We start from the raw sequence: 25,037 nt of genomic DNA, 5'->3' as shown, positions 1-25,037 counted from the left end.
AAAAAAAAAAAAAGAGGAAAAAGTTAATACCATAAATATCAGAGAAGGTTGACATAAAAAAAAATATACAAAATACATAATAAAACCATAAGACTATGCAACAAAAATAGAAAAATTAACAAATGATATAAAAATAAGTATAAATAAAAAAAGGTAAAAAAAAAATACAATAAATAGATAAAAAATAAATAGTATAATGAAGACATGGAAATATATTCAAAATACATAATAACGCCGTAAAAATATGCAAAAGTAGAAAAAATAATTAATAAAAAAAAAAATACAAGAACAAAAAAGAAAAAAATATTTATATAAAAAAAAATAGTATAATGAAATAAAAATGTTACATTTACACAATTAAACCATATAAATAAGAAACAATATTTAATATAATTGAAATTTTTAAATTGACATAATGTACAAAAAAGGAGGGGGAAGAGTAACAGAAATATATAAAATAACATATATACAAGCGGAACAATAAAACCATAAAAACATAGAAAACTTTTTTTAAAATGGAAAATGACAAAATATACAAATAAAATAAAAAATATTAAATAAAATAAAAATTTTAAAATATAATTAAAAAAAACATTGATAATATAAAACATGATAAAAAAGGATTAAAAAAAATAACTATATAAAAATATTTTGATTTGCACTTTATAGGCATAACAAAAATATGCAAAAAATAAAATAATCTGAACTAAAAAGGTGATAAAATCCCCTAGTAAATGGAGTTTTCCCACTGACTCTTGAGGATAATAAGCGCTGGATTGGGGGAGTGTGGGGGCGTCGGGGGTCTCCGGGATGACTCATTACACGGCAGATGCTTTGATGTATAGAGATAATGCGCTGAATATCTTGTGTGTAGGTCGTCCTGATGATACAAGACGCATATTTTTCATGTATTTTCCTTTGTGTTTTGCTTGGGCGCCCCCCCCCCCCCCCACTACAGGGTGAGAGAAGCGGGGTGTGGGCTGTAGCCATATCCCTGACACTCGCCCCCATCGCCTCTATGTGAGATAATGGTACTCGCCCCTCTGGGGTGTCATCTATACTGACGCTATTATACTCCAGGGGTTTTCTCGGAAGTGTACGGACCTCGCTGCCTCCTGGTGGATGGTGTGATACAGCACAGCCATGCTTAGGGGCTACATCCTGGGTGCTCAACTATTTTGTGGGCTACCGCAATGATGGGAGTCAATGTCAGTATACTTGGACAGTCTAGGGTTAATCTTGGTTCATCCGGTGGTCAAGGCCAGTGGAGGGATAACTTTAAATATACCTGGTGGTCTGGGGCAGTAAAGGGGTTAATGTTAGTATAACTGGTGCTCCAGAATAACGAAGGCATTCGTTCCAGTATAACTAGGGGTCTAAGATAATGAATGGGTTAATGTCAGTGTAGCCGGTGGTCTAGGGCAGTGAAGGAGTTACTTTCAATATCCCTGGTGGTCTAGGGTAGTAAAAGGGTTAATTGTCAGTATTCCTGGCAGTATAGAATAAACAGGTGGTTTCATTCCTGGATTTCTGGTCATCAAGGGCGTGAAGAGGTTAACTAATTATCCATAGGGGTTGGAAGCGTTGATGCTACATACCTTGGCTCCGGTGGTTACTTACCTATCCAGCCATCATTGTTGTCCTGGCTGCAGGGAGGTGATCATTTCTGTGCTGTGTGCAGAGCACTACAGCACAGAGGGGCTCTGGTAACACCCCCCAGAGCCCTTCTGGCTCATTAGCATAATTATACATGTTGATTTTAAAACGAAGGAGGCCATGGATACCAAATATAAAGAGATACCACAGTCCCGGTGCCTGGAACTATGAGTAATGTCCCTGGGTTATCAGGATGGATTTTAATGGTAGATTTTTAAAGAAGTACAAAAAAAAACCCCCAAAAAACTTAGACAGAATAATTTTTTTTATTATTATTGCAATTTCAACCAAATCTTTTATCATTCCACATTCATAATGGGGCAACTTCAACAAAGTCATTTTAAAAAAAAACCTCCTTAAAAAAAAAACCTCCTTTGTATAAGAATAGATTTGGATGAAAACAATTTTGAGAAAAATCTAAATAAAGGAAGTAAAAAGGATTATAAAAAAAAAAAAAAAAAAAATGATGACAACTTATGTAACAAAAATGAATTTTAAAAAATTAAAATTATATTTTGATTTCTGCTTTTTTATTATTTGGGTATTTAAAACATATATTTTTTTTAATTTTTCTTAATTTAATTTTATAGTGTATGTGAATGTCCCAGACGTCTTTCCCCCTGAGCACATGGGATTTGTAGGCCTCTCCTTGCCCCCCCGGCTGAGGCCCATTTTTTGGGGTCTTGCTGGTTTCTTGTCGTCTTCTCTTCTTCCGCATTGGAGGAATCTGGAGTCCGTGTGGAGAGACTTGTGAACAGCAGAGACAACTTTCTATGACCGCTTCTCCCCATGTAAAGAACTGGCGGTCACCCAGACAGGAAGTCGGGTCATTGCCAGACAGGAAGTCGGGTCATTGCCAGACAGGAAGTCGGGTCATTGCCAGACAGGAAGTTAATCAAACTCCCTAGTGGGAGGTGACTACAGGAAGTAAATAGAGACCTACCTTGGTGGATATCCTATTTGAGTGTGTCTAGTGGAGGTTTCCTTCAAAGCATGATGCCCCCACATCTATGGCCACCCCGAAAATAAATCACAACACCACTGGTTTTGGTTAAACAACATTTATTTTAATATTTATGTTGTGGGGGTAGGAGGAGGGAAGGTGGGGGGGGGGGTTAACAAGGAGAGAGGGGGAGATTAACCCTATTGCCCCTGGACACACTCACCCCCTCCCTCCTAATGATACATTGCAGGCAAACGGGGCAACCAGGCACACAGGGGGTTCTGCAGTGGGGGGTTGCGGGGTAGGGGGTCCACTTTCTATGTGCCTCATTGCCCCGGGCCGGTTGCAGCTACATAATGGCTGTTCCCATGCAGGGTTTGGATGTAACGGGTGTACAGAAGGCGGGTTCCTCGGGGTAAGAGGGCTTCCTCTCTTATTACAGTCATGGAGTTGGGATTTGACACAGTTACCATCATGGCATCTCTCGTTGCGGGGTAGAGGGGCAGTTTAATTCATCTTAATTAGGAAAAATACCCCTTAAGAAGCGCCCGTGCCACCGCACAATGCCACGTCCCTCCTTAGTGGCAGGGGGTAGCCGGGACACTAACCTGCCCCCCTGCTATTATCTCCTGACCCTGCCTCTCTCTCTCCTCATCTGCCCCAGTGCCGATTCTGCCCCCTGCAAGGCAGAACACATAGGCACAGGGGGCGGTGAGGGGGGAGGGCATCAACCCAAATCCTTACACCAAATCCCTCCAGATTAGTGCAAGTGAGAAGGGGGGGATGCTCCTCCCCAATACGGGACTGATAAGCATTCTGGGAAATCCTAGGGTCAGGGGTCACATCTCGTCCATCTATAACGCCCCATGCATGAAATCTATAGTAAGACATTGGCATACTGAGTTGGGGGGAGGGAGAGGGGGGTATTCTGAGGATTTATATATTATATATAGTTTTATTTTATTTTTATTATTTTTTTTACACACATACTGTACATACACACACACAATCCTCAAAAAAAAAAAAAAAAATTAGGAAAAATAAAAGCCAAAAACCTGACTCGTTTCATGAGGGACGGGGGGGAAATAAGAGACCAGTTCTGGGGGTAATTGCACCCTCCCTCCCCCCCTCGGGGCCGGGGGGTAAGTGTATAAACATCACGGACACACAGCGTCACGGGAAACGAGGGAACAGAAAAACCTGCACACGGACAAATTAAATATATATATATATAGATGTGTGTATATATAAGTTAAGGGGGAACTCCGGGTCATTGGGTATTTACATGGGAGAGAGAGCGAGAAGGGACAGCTTCTACACAATATGCCCCCCCTGTGGTAGGAGGGGAGGGCGGGAGAGGCAGGAGGAAGGGGGGAATTATGTTGAGTTTTGTCTGGTCCCAGCTGTGGGGGGGTAGAGATGAGAGATCCGGCGAAGAGGGGAGAAAAATCAGACAGAGAAGACGGGGAGAGATTCGCTGTCCTTAGGTGCTGAAGTAAACTGGAAGAAGAAAAAAACATGGAGGATGGAGGGGGGGCAGAATGGTGGGGTAGGAGGAGAGGGGTTAGAGGCGGGATGGGATTGTTATGATACAGAGCGATGGCGGGAAGGGGAGAAAAAGCGAGAGAAAAAGAAGAGGTTAGTACAGTGCGTCACGTATATACACAGCACAGATCACAGCAGCAGCTATACACACGCTATATACATATATACACGCCACACGGAAACCACTCACCAATAATTATGATGAGGATGATGGCGCATATCACTCCCATTATGATCATCATCTGCGGAGAGAAGACAGAAGCGTTAGAGACCACCGCCTCATCTATCCGATAAACTTCTATCCTCCGACCACCAAAACTGAAGAGCGGATCGGTAACTAGATGAGATACTGAGCCACAGGAGCATGTCCAGACCTACGGCTGGGGAGAAGGGACAATGGGGCGCAAGGTATGTTGATATGTTCCTGTGGTTGTTTTGGACAAAAACCATCAGTGGTTTGACCCAGTCTCGAAAACCCAAAATAGAGAGAGTCCAAATGTCTGAACATAAAGGGGAGTCAGTTCTGAAGGACTCTTTGGACATGTGATCTATCAGAAGATAAAGTTGGATAGAAACTCCACCAACTCCTCCGACCTTCAAGTTCGTGATGTCCTAGTATCATGGAAGAGTGTAGGATCGTGCTCTCCCCTAAAGGTGGCCGTACCCAACTTCATCTTTCGACACATAACCTTATAGAGGATAGAGTTTGACAGGAACTCCACCGGTTCCTCCGACCTTGTGATCTCCCAAGCCTCCGGGGTAGGCCGCTTGTCTACTCACCTTGAGGTTTTTCCACCAGTACTTGCGCTTGAGTTTGGCCGCACTGGTTTCAAACTGCGAGGCTCCGGCCTGCAGAGCGTCCGCGCGGTCATCCAACTCGGACAGCTTCTGATCTCGTTCCAAAACCTTGTCTACATTCACACGCATAATATCCACCACCTGTAGTAAGGAGAACAGGCCGTAAACATTGTCCATCCTATGGACACGTCTCGATATCTATCTACCACCACTTCTCGTTAGGACTCACCTCATCGACCTGTGCCTGGGTTTGTTGGAGCCTCCTGTTGCTGGTGAGGTTGGGGGGAGCTTGGGGTGCTCCTCCTTCTCCGGGGGCAGCGGGGGGGCCAGCAGCTGGGGCAGACCTAAAAAAAGAGGAGGCGGTCAAAAGTTTTTGGTAGAGTTACTAGAATACCTCCGTCTACAGATTCAGATAATGGGTGCCTAGTGTCCATCAGATGGGGTGTAGTGGGTGTACACGTGTAAGGGGATGTGTTAGAAGTGGTGCGCTAATGTTTTAGAAGGTATAAGAGGGTAGATAAAGTTTGCATGTGGCCCGGGACATCACTGGTGGCATGAAGATTTCCAGGAGGGATAAAAATAGCAACAACGTGAAGATTAAGGCATAAATAAAGAAACTGTGACTATCAGTAATCAGGATTATCTGCCCACATTTACACCCAGGGCTATATCTGACCCGTAATCCAGGAGGTAAAATTACACACAGCACATGGAGAAGTGTGTGGTCAGGGCGCACATCGGCCACACACCAGAGGGATGTCACCACCTCCAGTACAACCAGGGTCAGTGTACACCATGGAGGCAACTAAGACCTGATGCCTCATGAATAAGATGGAGAAGAACATGATGGTATGGATGGTACAGCCATAGGAAATAAGGAAAGCGAGAAAAGATGATAAAGGATAAAAAAAATAGTGGTCAAAAGAAAAAGAAGGAATGAATAAGAGGAATGTGATAAAGAAGAAGTAACAAAAGAAGAAGATGGAAGCCTGGAAGGTGAGACGGCCAATAAAATCCAAAAGCAAGCAAAGTAACAAGACTTGTTTTCTTTGGTCTACAGAGAAGGAGGTGGAGGAGAGGACAGCAAGGAAGATGGGAGGATACAGGTCTACAGAGAAGGTGGTGAAGGAGAGGACAGCAAGGAAGATGGGAGGATACAGGTCTACAGAGAAGGTGGTGGAGGAGAGGACAGCAAGGAAGATGGGAGGATACAGGTCTACAGAGAAGGTGGTGGAGGAGAGGACAGCAAGGAAGATGGGAGGATACAGGTCTACAGAGAAGGAGGTGGAGGAGAGGACAGCAAGGAAGATGGGAAGATACAGGTCTACAGAGACGATGGTGGAGGAGAGGATGGCGAGGATGATGGGAGGATACAGGTCTACAGAGACGATGGTGGAGGAGAGGATGGCGAGGATGATGGGAAGATACAGGTCTACAGAGAAGGTGGTGGAGGAGAGGAAGGCGAGGATGATGGGAGGATACAAGTCTACAGAGAAGGAGGTGGAGGAGAGGACAGCAAGGAAAATACAGGTCTACAGAGAAGATGGTGGAGGAGAGGAAGGTGGAGATGATGGGAAGATACAGGTCTACAGAGAAGGTGGTGGAGGAGAGGAAGGTGGAGATGATGGGAAGATACAGGTCTACAGAGAAGGTGGTGGAGGAGAGGAAGGTGGAGATGATGGGAAGATACAGGTCTACAGAGAAGGTGGTGGAGGAGAGGAAGGTGGAGATGATGGGAAGATACAGGTCTACAGAGAAGGTGGTGGAGGAGAGGAAGGTGGAGATGATGGGAAGATACAGGTCTACAGAGAAGGTGGTGGAGGAGAGGAAGGCGAGGATGATGGGAAGATACAGGTCTACAGAGAAGGTGGTGGAGGAGAGGAAGGCGAGGATGATGGGAAGATACAGGTCTACAGAGAAGATGGTGGAGGAGAGGAAGGCGAGGATGATGGGAAGATACAGGTCTACAGAGACGATGGTGGAGGAGAGGAAGGCGAGGATGATGGGAAGATACAGGTCTACAGAGAAGATGGTGGAGGAGAGGATGGCGAGGATGATGGGAAGATACAGGTCTACAGAGAAGATGGTGGAGGAGAGGAAGGCGAGGATGATGGAAAGATACAGGTCTACAGAGACGATGGTGGAGGAGAGGAAGGCGAGGATGATGGGAAGATACAGGTCTACAGAGAAGGTGGTGGAGGAGAGGAAGGCGAGGATGATGGGAAGATACAGGTCTACAGAGAAGGTGGTGGAGGAAAGGACAGCAAGGAAGATGGGAGGATACAGGTCTATAGAGACGATGGTGGAGGAGAGGAAGGCGAGGATGATGGGAAGATACAGGTCTACAGAGAAGGAGGTGGAGGAGAGGAAGGAGAGGATTATGGGAGGATACAGGTCTACAGAGAAGGAGGTGGAGGAGAGGAAGGCGAGGATGATGGGAAGATACAGGTCTACAGAGAAGATGGTGGAGGAGAGCTGCACCAAAAAATAATCTTGCCCACTTCCTGAGCAGCGCAGGGGGCGGCAGATTCATGGAGGCTCGGCGCCGGTATTCAGTAATCTGCCGCCCCCTGCACTTAGTACAGACTGCACTGGTTCTGATAAGAGTCCAGGAGAAGCCTCGCTCATAATCACAGGGCAGTCATGTGACTGGTGGACATCTTGGTCATCGCCAGGGTCACCTCACACCGTGTATTAGATGTGATGTCAGGGAGTCTTATGTCCAACTGTGACCACGCTGCTCCCCCTCCTGCTGCCATAAGCGGTGTCTCCCTTTAAGGGGTTAATAATAGGAATATAAGCGGGTGCTCAGCATCTGCATGGTATCTCACATCCCTCCAGAGGTGTAAATCATCTTCTCACCTCATGTGAGGAGGGATGTGATGAGTGGGGGGTATCACTCTACGGGGAACGCTCTCTCCATCTATATTTATCCTTTCTGTTTGGTTTTAATTACACGGATGTGTGCCGCCTGTCGTGAAAAGGATCTGGTAGAGGCAGGAAGTGTTATCATAGGGACACCAGGTGCTCTGAAAATCCATAGAGTTGCTGACATAAAATAGCAATAATCATGGTTTTCGTTGAGATCCGTAAAATCCTTGACTCCATGTGAGTCACCAGAAGGTGGGAGTGAGACGATCTGTCATCATGTGGCGTCTGATTGATGTGACAGAGAAGAGACTTCGCTATCTGGTCATGATGGAAGAGGCTGCCATATTGTGCGACTATACCTCACACTAATATCTACCAATCCGGCTCATATCCATTTATACGTCTCATATCTATCCAGCCACATATATCAATCTATTGGTCATCCATCTCTTATCTTTCCGTCTTGTATCTATCTACCTATCCATTCATTTATACGTCTCATGTCTATACATTTCCGATATCTATATATCCGTCTGTTTTAAATATCTATCTATCCATCTCATATCTCTAATATCTATCTCCTATCTATCTATGTATTGCTGGTGTCCCCCAGTGGCTGACTACAGAGAGCACCAGCACAGTATTATATTACAGGTTGTGGCTCCCTCTGGTGGTGCAGGGAGATCAGTACGTTGCAGAGCTGTGGCTGCCTCTCTATAGGCTCCGGCGGTATCCGCTGAATCAGGAGGACGCGCCGCCAGGAGAAGGTTTTGGAAAATGAGATTTCTAATGAGTCAGGAAAACGCGAGAGGATCTGCTGTGTAACAGAGAATTTACACAAATCATACAGCAGTGACGGTGCCATCGCAACGCGGCCACAGAGACACCATGATAAATGACCTGCAATGACCAATGACGTACACCTATGGTGATATCTCGCCCAGCCTGCACCACACTGCAACTTTTACCTCAGAATATCAGGCAAAAGCGGTTCTATGGTCTGAAAAGGCCAGACCGTACATCTCGACTTTGGCTCCACAACTAAGGACTGTCACCTATGATTTGTAACGCACTACGGAATATGATGGTGCTATATAAATAAAGATTAGTATTATCAGCACGTCACCCTCATGCAATATTAGCCATAAAACTAGCTCATGTGACTGGGTCACAGTGTAAAATTCAGGAATCTTGAAATCTCTGCACCCGATTCTGTAATCCTCTCTGAGGGGGAGGGTGGATTTGCCTAATTGCATTGTGTTAACATTGGCATTTACAATGTTAACGCAATGTGTCTACAGCACTTAACCATTACGTTAACATTGTGTTAACATTGTGTTTACTAAAAATGAATTTCTTATCACATTTTTTAAAAAGTAAATGTTAACAGCAATGCATTAGGCAAATCTCATCTCCTCAGCTACTTTATACAAAACGCAATGTAAACACCATGTGTGAACGAAGCCTAAAAAGCAAACGCCATAGAAAGCAGCTTCCAGGGGAACATGACTGGAGATGATCTCTTCTAACCAGATCCATTCTCCAACCCGAACCTCTATTGCAGATCTTCCTCATAGACACAAGATTCTTAAAGGGAATGTCATAAACGACTTGTATATTCTCATTTTGGCTCCATACGCTAGACCTGCACGGATAAATGTAGATGACAGACATTTTATGGCAAATATTACTATACAGACACGTACATGTAGTAGAATTAGAAGTGAGGCAGAAGTGAGGCATAGAACTTATGGAGATATGGAAAAGCTGGGTGGAAACCTATATGGCAAATTGACTGCCACCCATCAATTAACAAAAGATGGGTGGCAGCACCTATGGATCTGAGTAGGCTATAACATGGAGCTTTCATTTGACAATACTTCCTGTCATGGACATTATATGATTTATTCCCAATTTATAACTTGTCATGGGCCAGGAAGTGTTGTCATAGGGAGCAGGCAGCTTGTTTTATTCATAAGTGACATGTTATAGTATGGCTGCCATTGCCCTAAACATAACCAGGAATGACAACACCATCCCTGGCTACCAAGCAGATCCCCGACTTTAATGTAAAATCTGAAAACCGCCAATGTACATATAATAAATCTTTATGTATAGTTAGGTATAGTTCACACTGAGGCGTATGACCAAATCGCTGTGTGTCCTGTCACAGCACTGTGGTGACCTCTGTGGCCCTACATATCCTTCTCCTCAGACTAGACACATAGTGGAGGCGGCCATTTTGTGAGCTCCCAGCTTGTCCCTATTGATTTGCTGATAATGACGGCAGATGGAGGGGCTGTGCCTCGCTAATGATCTTACAGGGTCAGGGGTGGGGGTATTGATTGGTGATATTCTCATTACCACTGGTCCGGCCCACACAAAATGGCTGCCATTATCATCAGCATCTATGTGCTGGTCTTACTGACTGAAAACATAGAATTATATAACGCTGGTGATTGTGTCATGAGCTTTACCAAAAACGTTAAAAAAAACCCAAGATGGTATTTGTTGCTATGGGCAACAGAAAAGTTTTTCTTTCTCTTAAGACACGTCTTAAAATGGTCACCCAGCTTTCCCGCACACCTGAACGGCGTATCTGGAGACATATCATGACATAGATGGGAAGATCTTTCCATTTTTTTGGTGCCCCTTTAAATGCTGCAGCCGGGAGTTTTGTGGTGCTGAATACTCGGCAGTGATCACGAATTTCATTTTTTGGCAGGAAAGTCAGACACTTCTAATGTGATTAAATCTAACGTCAGGTTAGAAGAGTCACGTCTGCAGACTCTCCGCACCCCTCCGCCCATCACCCGGGGGCATGGATCCTCTCAGAAATATCCGAGAAATGCAGAATAATTAAGGTGTATACTGCCCTAACACATACATACCACACAAGGTATACAGTACATACAGTGTGTATACTGCCCTATACAAATATACTGCAGAGTATACAGGATATACAGTGTGTATACTGCCCTATATACATAAACTGCAGAGTATACAGGATGTGCAGTGTGTATACTGCTCTATGTACATACACTGCAGAGTATACAGCATATACAGTGTATATACTGCCCTATATACATACACTGCAGAGTATACAGGATGTGCAGTGTGTATACTGCTCTATGTACATACACTGCAGAGTATACAGCATATACTCCCCTATATACATACACTGCAGAGTATACAGGATGTGCAGTGTGTATACTGCTCTATGTACATACACTGCAGAGTATACAGTATATACTCCCCTACGTACATACACTGCAGAGTATACAGGATGTACTGTGTGTATACAGCCCTATATACATACACTGCAGAGTATACAGGATATACAGTGTGTATACTGCCCTATATACACACAACAAAGTGTACTGAATATATAGATGTATGTTTATTAAAGGTTTATGCATGTTTTTTGTTGGATTAACCCCTGTGACCCCTGTGACATGTGGCCCCTGTTCTGACAGATTTGCAGAATGTTCGCACCACAAAAAAAAAAAACAGTTTAGTGTGTATACTGCCTTCAGGGCCGGCGCAAGCACTGGGCATATTTGGGCAAGTCCAGGGTTCCTGGGGGGCCACACATAAGGAATCCATGGGGGTTAGGGAGGAAGTATCTAATGGGGGTGTGGGGGATTTATATAAAATAACCATCAGGGGGCTGTTTGGTTTGATAAACTATGGAACTTTTGATGCCGCCACACGAGTTCATTACAAAAGGGGCCTACTAAGTCTCTGTCGCCCAGGGGCCTACTGAAACCTGGAGCCAACCCTGACTGCCTTATGGACACAAATAGCAGAGTATACATGATGAACGGGGTGTATACTGCCCAATCTACATACAATACAGAGTATACAGGAAATCCAGCGTGTATACTGCCCTATACACATATACTGCAGAGTATACAAGATATACAGTGTGTATACTGCCCTATATACATACACTGCAGAAAATGCAGTATATACAATGTGTACACTGCAGAATATACAGTATATAGTGTTCATACTGCCCTATATATACTGCACCGCATATACTATATACAGTGTTCATACTGCCAGATATATATACACAGCAGAGTATACAGGATGTACAATGTGTATACAGTATAGCTGTACCCCATCGTCACCAAAGATGTTCCTCTCCCATAATCCGAGGAAGAGGTTGGCGTACGACGGAGCACAGGCCGCCCCCATGGCAGTGCCGCGCTGCTGCAAATAAAACACGTCTTTAAAGACAAAGAAATTATGAGTCAAAGCAAATGACAGCAATTCCAAAATCAAATTGGCAAGGGATCGGTCCATACAGCTGGAATTTAGGAAGTATTGTGCAGCATTTAAGTCGTCTTGGTGCTCAATGCACGTATATAAAGATTCTACGTCTGCGGTAACCAAGCACATATCGGGATCTAATGAAATCCCATTGACCCTTGCCAGGACGTCCATCGTGTCCCGTACGTAGGATGGAAGACATTCCACTAAAGGTGCATCGCTGTTCCGGAGTAACATGTTCTTGGGTCCAGTGCTGTATCCTCCGTTTCGACACTGGGGGCGGGGATCATGGGGGCAGCGGCGGAGTGGGGAATGACGTCAACATCAGGGCGGATCACGTGACACGGCGGCTGCCACTCCCGCGATGATGCGGTCGGGGGCGTGGCTTCCTTGCCCCTTCCGGTTCCGGCCGAAGTGGGGCGTCACCTCACCCTGCCCACGTGACACGCCAAGATCTTTAAATACAAGAAGGCACACACATGCACACACAGGCCCCCTGAGGAAGCGGCAACGTGAAACGCGCGTCGGGGTATCAGCGCCCACACCAAACAGAACATGGGTAAGCTATTCCGTACATTTTTTTTTTAAAAAAGGCATACAACACTATATAACATCCGAAATTCTAGTTACATATTTATGTTGAGTTGCACTGCACTGGCACTTTACAGTATTTTCTGTGATAAACATATGTATGGATACTGGTGCACTGGCACTTTACAGTATTTTCTGTGATAAACATATGTATGGATACTGGTGCACTGGCACTTTACAGTATTTTCTGTGATAAACATATGTATGGATACTGGTGCACTGGCACTTTACAGTATTTTCTGTGATAAACATATGTATGGATACTGGTGACTGGCACTTTACAGTATTTTCTGTGATAAACATATGTATGGATACTGGTGACTGGCACTTTACAGTATTTTCTGTGATAAACATATGTATGGATACTGGTGACTGGCACTTTACAGTATTTTCTGTGATAAACATATGTATGGATACTGGTGACTGGCACTTTACAGTATTTTCTGTGATAAACATATGTATGGATACTGGTGACTGGCACTTTACAGTATTTTCTGTGATAAACATATGTATGGATACTGGTGCACTGGCACTTTACAATATTCTTTTGACTAACTTATATGTGGATAGTAACCTGGATATATTCCTGTGTATATGTGGAGTGTGGACGCTTTAGTGGAACTCCCGAGGATAACTCATTTTTTGTTTGTACCACCAATTATATTGTCATACTGTTGGTTTTAAATAAATGTAATGATTTAATAAAAGGAATTAAATTTTAATCAAATGGTATAAGGAGATTTCTATGAACCAGATTTCACTCATGTGCTCTTCTAAGGTTTTGTTAAAGTATATACAGTGTGTATACTGCCCCATATACATACACTGCAGAGTATACAGTATATACAGTGTGTATACTGCCCCATATACATACACTGCAGAGTATACAGGATATACAGTGTGTATACTGCCCCATATACATACACTGCAGAGTATACAGTATATACAGTGTGTATACTGCCCCATATACATACACTGCAGAGTATACAGTATATACAGTGTGTATACTGCCCCATATACATACACTGCAGAGTATACAGTATATACAGTGTATACTGCCCTATATACATACACTGCAGAGTATACAGCATATACAGTGTGTATACTGCCCCATATACATACACTGCAGAGTATACAGGATATACAGTGTGTATACTGCCACATATACATACACTGCAGAGTATACAGGATATACAGTGTGTATACTGCCCCATATACATACACTGCAGAGTATACAGGATATACAGTGTGTATACTGCCCCATATACATACACTGCAGAGTATACAGGATATACAGTGTGTATACTGCCCCATATACATACACTGCAGAGTATACAGCATATACAGTGTGTATACTGCCCTATATACATACACTGCAGAGTATACAGTATATACAGTGTGTATACTGCCCTATATACATACACTGCAGAGTATACAGTATATACAGTGTGTATACTGCCCTATATACATACACTGCAGAGTATACAGTATATAGAGTGTGTATACTGCCCCATATACATACACTGCAGAGTATACAGTATATACAGTGTGTATACTGCCCCATATACATACACTGCAGAGTATACAGGATATACAGTGTGTATACTGCCCCATATACATACACTGCAGAGTATACAGTATATACAGTGTGTATACTGCCCCATATACATACACTGCAGAGTATACAGTATATACAGTGTGTATACTGCCCCATATACATACACTGCAGAGTATACAGGATATACAGTGTGTATACTGCCCCATATACATACACTGCAGAGTATACAGTATATACAGTGTGTATACTGCCCCATATACATACACTGCAGAGTATACAGTATATACAGTGTGTATACTGCCCCATATACATACACTGCAGAGTATACAGTATATACAGTGTGTATACTGCCCTATATACATGCAGTGCGGAGTATACAGTATATACAGTGTGTATACTGCCCCATATACATACACTGCAGAGTATACAGCATATACAGTGTGTATACTGCCCCATATACATACACTGCAGAGTATACAGTATATACAGTGTGTATACTGCCCTATATACATACACTGCAGAGTATACAGTATATACAGTGTTTATACTGCCCTATATACATACACTGCAGAGTATACAGGATATACAGAGTGCACAGTGCTCTATATACATACACTGCAGAGTATACAGTATATACATTGTGTATACTGCCCTATATACATACACTGCAGAGTATACAGGATATACAGAGTGCACAGTGCTCTATATACATACACTGCAGAGTATACAGTATATACATTGTGTATACTGCCCTATATACATACACTGCAGACTATACAGTATATACAGTGTGTATACTGCCCTATATACATACACTGCAGAGTATACAGGATATACAGTGTGTATACTGCCCTATATACATACACTGCAGAGTATACAGTATATACAGTGTGTATACTGCCCTATATACATACACTGCAGAGTATACAGTATATACATTGTGTATACTGCCCCATATACATACACTGCAGAGTATACAGTATATACAGTGTGTATACTGCCCTATATACATACACTGCAGAGTATACAGTATATACAGTGTTTATACTGCCCTATATACATACACTGCAGAGTATACAGGATATACATAGTGCACAGTGCTCTATATACATACACTGCAGAGTATACAGTATATACATTGTGTATACTGCCCTATATACATACACTGCAGAGTATACAGTATATAGAGTGTGTATACTGCCCCATATACATACACTGCAGACTATACAGTATATACAGTGTGTATACTGCCCTATATACATACACTGCAGAGTATACAGGATATACAGTGTGTATACTGCCCTATATACATACACTGCAGAGTATACAGTATATAGAGTGTGTATACTGCCCCATATACATACACTGCAGAGTATACAGGATATACAGTGTGTATACTGCCCCATATACATACACTGCAGAGTATACAGTATATACAGTGTGTATACTGCCCCATATACATACACTGCAGAGTATACAGCATATACAGTGTGTATACTGCCCCATATACATACACTGCAGAGTATACAGTATATACAGTGTGTATACTGCCCCATATACATACACTGCAGAGTATACAGTATATACAGTGTTTATACTGCCCTATATACATACACTGCAGAGTATACAGGATATACAGAGTGCACAGTGCTCTATATACATACACTGCAGAGTATACAGTATATACATTGTGTATACTGCCCTATATACATACACTGCAGAGTATACAGTATATAGAGTGTGTATACTGCCCCATATACATACACTGCAGACTATACAGTATATACAGTGTGTATACTGCCCTATATTCATATACTGCAGAATATACAGTATATACAGTGTGTATACTGCCCTATATACATACACTGCAGAGTATACAGTATATACAGTGTGTATACTGCCCTATATTCATATACTGCAGAGTATACAGTATATACAGTGTGTATACTGCCCTATATACATACACTGCAGAGTATACAGCATATACAGCGTGTATACTGCCCTATATACATACACTGCAGAGTATACAGCATATACAGTGTGTATACTGCCCTATATACATACACTGCAGAGTATACAGTATATACAGTGTGTATACTGCCCCATATACATAAACTGCAGACTATACAGTATATACAGTGTGTATACTGACCCATATACATACACTGCAGAGTATACAGTATATACATTGTGTATACTGCCCTATATACATACACTGCAGAGTATACAGGATATACAGTGTGTGTACTGCCCTATATACATACACTGCAGAGTATACAGCATATACAGTGTGTATACTGCCCTATATACATACACTGCAGAGTATACAGTATATAGAGTGTGTATACTGCCCCATATACATACACTGCAGACTATACAGTATATACAGTGTGTATACTGACCCATATACATACACTGCAGAGTATACAGTATATACAGGGTGTATACTGACCCATATACATACACTGCAGAGTATACAGTATATACAGGGTGTATACTGCCCCATATACATACACTGCAGAGTATACAGTATATACAGTGTGTATACTGCCCTATATACATACACTGCAGAGTATACAGCATATACAGTGTGTATACTGCCCAATATACATACACTGCAGAGTATACAGCATATACAGTGTGTATACTGCCCCATATACATACACTGCAGAGTATACAGTATATACAGTGTGTATACTGCCCCATATACATACACTGCAGAGTATACAGTATATACAGTGTGTATACTGCCCTATATACATACACTGCAGAGTATACAGTATATACAGTGTGTATACTGCCCTATATACATACACTGCAGAGTATACAGTATATACATTGTGTATACTGCCCTATATACATACACTGCAGAGTATACAGTATATACAGTGTGTATACTGCCCCATATACATACACTGCAGACTATACAGTATATACAGTGTGTATACTGCCCCATATACATACACTGCAGATTATACAGTATATACAGTGTGTATACTGCCCTATATACATACACTGCAGAGTATACAGTATATACAGTGTGTATACTGCCCTATATACATACACTGCAGAGTATACAGTATATACAGTGTGTATACTGCCCTATATACATACACTGCAGAGTATACAGTATATACAGTGTGTATACTGCCCTATATACATACACTGCAGAGTATACAGCATATACAGTGTGTATACTGCCCCATATACATACACTGCAGAGTATACAGTATATACAGTGTGTATACTGCCCTATATACATACACTGCAGAGTATACAGTATATACATTGTGTATACTGCCCTATATACATACACTGCAGAGTATACAGTATATACTGCCCCATATACATACAATGCAGAGTATACAGTATATACAGTGTGTATACAGCCCTATATACATACACTGCAGAGTATACAGTATATACAGTGTGTATACTGCCCTATATACATACACTGCAGAGTATACAGTATATACAGTGTGTATACTGCCCTATATACATACACTGCAAGTATACAGTATATACAGTGTGTGTACTGCCCTATATACATACACTGCAGAGTATACAGTATATACAGTGTGTATACTGCCCCATATACATACACTGCAGAGTATACAGTATATACAGTGTGTATACTGCCCCATATACATACACTGCAGAGTATACAGTATATACAGTGCAGTGTATGTATATAGGGCAGTATACACACTGTATATACTGTATACTCTGCAGTGTATGTATATAGGGCAGTATACACACTGTATATACTGTATACTCTGCAGTGTATGTATATAGGGCAGTATACACACTGTATATACTGTATACTCTGCAGTGTATGTATATAGGGCAGTATACACACTGTATATGCTGTATACTCTGCAGTGTATGTATATAGGGCAGTATACACACTGTATATACTGTATACTCTGCAGTGTATGTATATGGGGCAGTATACACACTGTATATCCTGTATACTCTGCAGTATATGAATATAGGGCAGTATACACACTGTATATACTGTATACTCTGCAGTGTATGTATATAGGGCAGTATACACACTGTATATACTGTATACTCTGCAGTGTATGTATATAGGGCAGTATACACACTGTATATGCTGTATACTCTGCAGTGTATGTATATAGGGCAGTATACACACTGTATATACTGTATACTCTGCAGTGTATGTATATAGGGGAGTATACACACTGTATATACTGTATACTCTGCAGTGCATGTATATGGGGCAGTATACACACTGTATATACTGTATACTCTGCAGTGTATGTATATATGGCAGTATACACACTGTATATCCTGTATACTCTGCAGTGTATGTATATAGGGCAGTATACACACTGTATATACTGTATACTCTGCAGTGTATGTATATAGGGCAGTATACACACTGTATATACTGTATACTCTGCAGTGTATGTATATAGGGCAGTATACACAGAGTATACAGTATATACAGTGTGTATACTGCCCTATATACATACACTGCAGAGTATACAGCATATACAGTGTGTATACTGCCCTATATACATACACTGCAGAGTATACAGTATATACAGTGTGTATACTGCCCTATATACACTGCAGAGTATACAGTATATACAGTGTGTATACTGCCCTATATACACTGCAGAGTATACAGTATATACAGTGTGTATACTGCCCTATATACATACACTGCAGAGTATACAGTATATACAGTGTGTATACTGTCCTATATACATACACTGCAGAGTATACAGTATATACAGTGTGTATACTGCCCTATATACATACACTGCAGAGTATACAGTATATACAGTGTGTATACAGCCCTATATACATACACTGCAGACTATACAGTATATACAGTGTGTATACTGCCCTATATACATACACTGCAGAGTATACAGGATATACAGTGTGTATACTGCCCTATATACATACACTGCAGAGTATACAGTATATACATTGTGTATACTGCCCTATATACATACACTGCAGAGTATACAGTATATACAGTGTTTATACTGCCCCATATACATACACTGCAGAGTATACAGTATATACAGTGTTTATACTGCCCCATATACATACACTGCAGAGTATACAGTATATACAGTGTTTATACTGCCCCATATACATACACTGCAGAGTATACAGTATATACAGTGTTTATACTGCCCCATATACATACACTGCAGAGTATACAGGATGTGCAGTGTGTATACAATCCTATATACATACACTGCAGAGTATACAGTATATACAGTGTTTATACTGCCCCATATACATACAGTGCGGAGTATATATATACACATACAGCAGGATGTGGATTATCAGGGGATCAGTCTGGTTTCTCCAGCATTACTCCATATTACTGTGTCATGTCTTCTCCATGTAACCTCGGATGTTGTGGAGGCCTCAGTGTCTGCTACAGAACAATCCGCATCATGAGACCCAAGGAGATGGGGTCACAGGGATGAAGTGTATCGCAGGGTTCAGGGGGCTGGAGATGCACTGCTCATGAGTCCTCCAGGGGGGGCACAGCAAGGACATGGAAGAAGGGGCTGGAGATGCACTGCTCATGGGTCCTCCAGGGGGGGGGGCAGCAAGGACATGGAAGAAGGGGCTGGAGATGCACTGCTCATGGGTCCTCCAGGGGGGGGGGGCAGCAAGGACATGGAAGAAGGGGCTGGAGATGCACTGCTCATGGGTCCTCCAGGGGGGGGGGGGGGCAGCAAGGACATGGAAGAAGGGGCTGGAGATGCACTGCTCATGGGTCCTCCAGGGGGGGGAGGCACAGCAAGGACATGGAAGAAGGGGCTGGAGATCCACTGCTCATGGGTCCTCCAGGGGGGGGGCACAGCAAGGACATGGAAGAAGGGGCTGGAGATGCACTGCTCATGGGTCCTCCAGGGGGGGGGCACAGCAAGGACATGGAAGAAGGGGCTGGAGATGCACTGCTCATGGGTCCTCCAGGGGGGGGTGGGCACAGCAAGGACATGGAAGAAGGGGCTGGAGATGCACTGCTCATGGGTCCTCCAGGGGGGGGGGCAGCAAGGACATGGAAGAAGGGGCTGGAGATGCACTGCTCATGGGTCCTCCAGGGGGGGGTGGGCACAGCAAGGACATGGAAGAAGGGGCTGGAGATGCACTGCTCATGGGTCCTCCAGGGGGGGGGGCAGCAAGGACATGGAAGAAGGGGCTGGAGATGCACTGCTCATGGGTCCTCCAGGGGGGGGTGGGCACAGCAAGGACATGGAAGAAGGGGCTGGAGATGCACTGCTCATGGGTCCTCCAGGGGGGGGGGGCACAGCAAGGACATGGAAGAAGGGGCTGGAGATCCACTGCTCATGGGTCCTCCAGGGGGGGGGGGCAGCAAGGACATGGAAGAAGGGGCTGGAGATGCACTGCTCATGGGTCCTCCAGGGGGGGGTGGGCACAGCAAGGACATGGAAGAAGGGGCTGGAGATCCACTGCTCATGGGTCCTCCAGGGGGGGGGGGGCAGCAAGGACATGGAAGAAGGGGCTGGAGATCCACTGCTCATGGGTCCTCCAGGGGGGGGGGGGGCACAGCAAGGACATGGAAGAAGGGGCTGGAGATGCACTGCTCATGGGTCCTCCAGGGGGGGGGGCACAGCAAGGACATGGAAGAAGGGGCTGGAGATCCACTGCTCATGGGTCCTCCAGGGGGGGGGGCACAGCAAGGACATGGAAGAAGGGGCTGGAGATGCACTGCTCATGGGTCCTCCAGGGGGGGGGGGGCAGCAAGGACATGGAAGAAGGGGCTGGAGATGCACTGCTCATGGGTCCTCCAGGGGGGGGCGACAAGAAGCAGCCATTACTGGAGGCCATAACCAGTCCTGTCCTATGCAGGGGCACAGCAAGGACATGGAAGAAGGGGCTGGAGATGCACTGCTCATGGGTCCTCCAGGGGGGGGGCGACAAGAAGCAGCCATTACTGGAGGCCATAACCAGTCCTGTCCTATGCAGGGGCACAGCAAGGACATGGAAGAAGGGGCTGGAGATGCACTGCTCATGGGTCCTCCAGGGGGGGCACAGCAAGGACATGGAAGAAGGGGCTGGAGATGCACTGCTCATGGGTCCTCCAGGGGGGGCACAGCAAGGACATGGAAGAAGGGGCTGGAGATGCACTGCTCATGAGTCCTCCAGGGGGGGCACAGCAAGGACATGGAAGAAGGGGCTGGAGATGCACTGCTCATGGGTCCTCCAGGGGGGGGGGCAGCAAGGACATGGAAGAAGGGGCTGGAGATGCACTGCTCATGGGTCCTCCAGGGGGGGGGGGGGCAGCAAGGACATGGAAGAAGGGGCTGGAGATGCACTGCTCATGGGTCCTCCAGGGGGGGGGGGGGGCAGCAAGGACATGGAAGAAGGGGCTGGAGATGCACTGCTCATGGGTCCTCCAGGGGGGGGAGGCACAGCAAGGACATGGAAGAAGGGGCTGGAGATCCACTGCTCATGGGTCCTCCAGGGGGGGGGCACAGCAAGGACATGGAAGAAGGGGCTGGAGATGCACTGCTCATGGGTCCTCCAGGGGGGGGGCACAGCAAGGACATGGAAGAAGGGGCTGGAGATGCACTGCTCATGGGTCCTCCAGGGGGGGGGGCAGCAAGGACATGGAAGAAGGGGCTGGAGATGCACTGCTCATGGGTCCTCCAGGGGGGGGTGGGCACAGCAAGGACATGGAAGAAGGGGCTGGAGATGCACTGCTCATGGGTCCTCCAGGGGGGGGGGGGCACAGCAAGGACATGGAAGAAGGGGCTGGAGATCCACTGCTCATGGGTCCTCCAGGGGGGGGGGGCAGCAAGGACATGGAAGAAGGGGCTGGAGATGCACTGCTCATGGGTCCTCCAGGGGGGGGTGGGCACAGCAAGGACATGGAAGAAGGGGCTGGAGATCCACTGCTCATGGGTCCTCCAGGGGGGGGGGGGGCAGCAAGGACATGGAAGAAGGGGCTGGAGATCCACTGCTCATGGGTCCTCCAGGGGGGGGGGGGGGCACAGCAAGGACATGGAAGAAGGGGCTGGAGATGCACTGCTCATGGGTCCTCCAGGGGGGGGGGGCACAGCAAGGACATGGAAGAAGGGGCTGGAGATCCACTGCTCATGGGTCCTCCAGGGGGGGGGGCACAGCAAGGACATGGAAGAAGGGGCTGGAGATGCACTGCTCATGGGTCCTCCAGGGGGGGGGGGCACAGCAAGGACATGGAAGAAGGGGCTGGAGATGCACTGCTCATGGGTCCTCCAGGGGGGGGGGGCAGCAAGGACATGGAAGAGGGGGCCGAGCTCAGAGGAGACTAATACAGCCAAACACCATCACTACACCTCCCCCGATCACACCATCCCCACTGTCACACCACAAGGGAAGCCCCACGCTAGAGGAGGCCACGCTACAGCCAAGAGATGATGGGAAGATGGATGGAGCCAAATACACCACACACCCTGGAGGAGGCTGCAGAAGACCTGAGACCAGGGGTAGGTTCACCTTCCAGGAGGACCCTGAGCATGCAAACAAGATACAATGGGGGAACCTCCAGCCTCTAGATGTACAAAGAAGAATGGAGGAACCTCCAGCCTCTAGATGTACAAAGAAGAATGGGGGAACCTCCAGCCTCTAGATGTACAGAGAAGAATGGGGGAACCTCCAGCCTCTAGATGTACAAAGAAGAATGGGGGAACCTCCAGCCTCTAGATGTACAAAGAAGAATGGGGGAACCTCCAGCCTCTAGATGTACAAAGAAGAATGGAGGAACCTCCAGCCTCTAGATGTACAAAGAAGAATGGGGGAACCTCCAGCCTCTAGATGTACAGAGAAGAATGGCGGAACCTCCAGCCTCTAGATGTACAGAGAAGAATGGAGGAACCTCCAGCCTCTAGATGTACAAAGAAGAATGGGGGAACCTCCAGCCTCTAGATGTACAGAGAAGAATGGAGGAACCTCCAGCCTCTAGATGTACAAAGAAGAATGGGGGAACCTCCAGCCTCTAGATGTACAAAGAAGAATGGGGGAACCTCCAGCCTCTAGATGTACAAAGAAGAATGGAGGAACCTCCAGCCTCTAGATGTACAGAGAAGAATGGAGGAACCTCCAGCCTCTAGATGTACAAAGAAGAATGGAGGAACCTCCAGCCTCTAGATGTACAGAGAAGAATGGAGGAACCTCCAGCCTCTAGATGTACAAAGAAGAATGGAGGAACCTCCAGCCTCTAGATGTACAGAGAAGAATGGGGGAACCTGCAGCCTCTAGATGTACAAAGAAGAATGGAGGAACCTCCAGCCTCTAGATGTACAGAGAAGAATGGGGGGAACCTCCAGCCTCTAGATGTACAGAGAAGAATGGAGGAACCTCCAGCCTCTAGATGTACAAAGAAGAATGGGAGAACCTCCAGCCTCTAGATGTACAGAGAAGAATGGAGGAACCTCCAGCCTCTAGATGTACAAAGAAGAATGGAGGAACCTCCAGCCTCTAGATGTACAAAGAAGAATGGAGGAACCTCCAGCCTCTAGATGTACAAAGAAGAATGGAGGAACCTCCAGCCTCTAGATGTATAAAGAAGAATGGGGGGACCTCCAGCCTCTAGATGTACAGAGAAGAATGGAGGTTCCTCCAGCCTCTAGATGTACAAAGAAGAATGGAGGAACCTCCAGCCTCTAGATGTACAAAGAAGAATGGAGGAACCTCCAGCCTCTAGATGTACAAAGAAGAATGGAGGAACCTCCAGCCTCTAGATGTATAAAGAAGAATGGGGGGACCTCCAGCCTCTAGATGTACAGAGAAGAATGGAGGTTCCTCCAGCCTCTAGATGTACAGAGAAGAATGGAGGAACCTCCAGCCTCTAGATGTACAGAGAAGAATGGAGGAACCTCCAGCCTCTAGATGTACAAAGAAGAATGGAGGGAACCTCCAGCCTCTAGATGTACAAAGAAGAATGGAGGAACCTCCAGCCTCTAGATGTACAGAGAAGAATGGGAGAACCTCCAGCCTCTAGATGTACAAAGAAGAATGGGGGAACCTCCAGCCTCTAGATGTACAAAGAAGAATGGGGGAACCTCCAGCCTCTAGATGTACAGAGAAGAATGGAGGAACCTCCAGCCTCTAGATGTACAAAGAAGAATGGGGGAACCTCCAGCCTCTAGATGTACAAAGAAGAATGGGGGAACCCCCAGCCTCTAGATGTACAAAGAAGAATGGAGGAACCTCCAGCCTCTAGATGTACAGAGAAGAATGGAGGAACCTCCAGCCTCTAGATGTACAGAGAAGAATGGAGGAACCTCCAGCCTCTAGATGTACAAAGAAGAATGGGGGAACCTCCAGCCTCTAGATGTACAAAGAAGAATGGGGGAACCTCCAGCCTCTAGATGTACAAAGAAGAATGGGGGAACCTCCAGCCTCTAGATGTACAAAGAAGAATGGGGGAACCTCCAGCCTCTAGATGTACAAAGAAGAATGGGGGAACCTCCAGCCTCTAGATGTACAAAGAAGAATGGGGGAACCTCCAGCCTCTAGATGTACAAAGAAGAATGGTGAAACCTCCAGCCTCTAGATGTACAAAGAAGAATGGGGGGAACCTCCAGCCTCTAGATGTACAAAGAAGAATGGGGGAACCTCCAGCCTCTAGATGTACAGAGAAGAATGGGGGAACCTGCAGCCTCTAGATGTACAAAGAAGAATGGAGGAACCTCCAGCCTCTAGATGTACAGAGAAGAATGGGAGAACCTCCAGCCTCTAGATGTACAAAGAAGAATGGAGGAACCTCCAGCCTCTAGATGTACAAAG

At 45.1% G+C, this 25,037-nt stretch overlaps 1 protein-coding gene across 1 annotated transcript in view; it reads right to left on the bottom strand.

Annotated features, from left to right (window-relative positions):
• Nucleotides 1-2,701: 2,701 nt before the first annotated feature.
• The window catches only part of VAMP2 (vesicle associated membrane protein 2), a 37,401-nt gene continuing 15,065 nt past the window's right edge, over nucleotides 2,702-25,037 (bottom strand). Inside the window, exons 2-5 of the mRNA XM_072149894.1 lie at nucleotides 5,172-5,286; nucleotides 4,925-5,083; nucleotides 4,335-4,386; nucleotides 2,702-4,099 (exon numbers count right to left, since the gene is read on the bottom strand). Of these exons, the coding sequence (XP_072005995.1) occupies nucleotides 4,083-4,099; nucleotides 4,335-4,386; nucleotides 4,925-5,083; nucleotides 5,172-5,286 (343 nt within the window). The 3' untranslated portion in view covers nucleotides 2,702-4,082. The remainder of the gene's footprint in view (nucleotides 4,100-4,334; nucleotides 4,387-4,924; nucleotides 5,084-5,171; nucleotides 5,287-25,037) is intronic.

This window comes from Engystomops pustulosus, chromosome 4 (genome assembly GCF_040894005.1).
Source record: "Engystomops pustulosus chromosome 4, aEngPut4.maternal, whole genome shotgun sequence".
NCBI lineage: Eukaryota > Metazoa > Chordata > Amphibia > Anura > Leptodactylidae > Engystomops > Engystomops pustulosus.
Note: the sequence above shows the minus strand (reverse complement) of the source record. Positions and strands in the feature narration are given on the sequence as shown.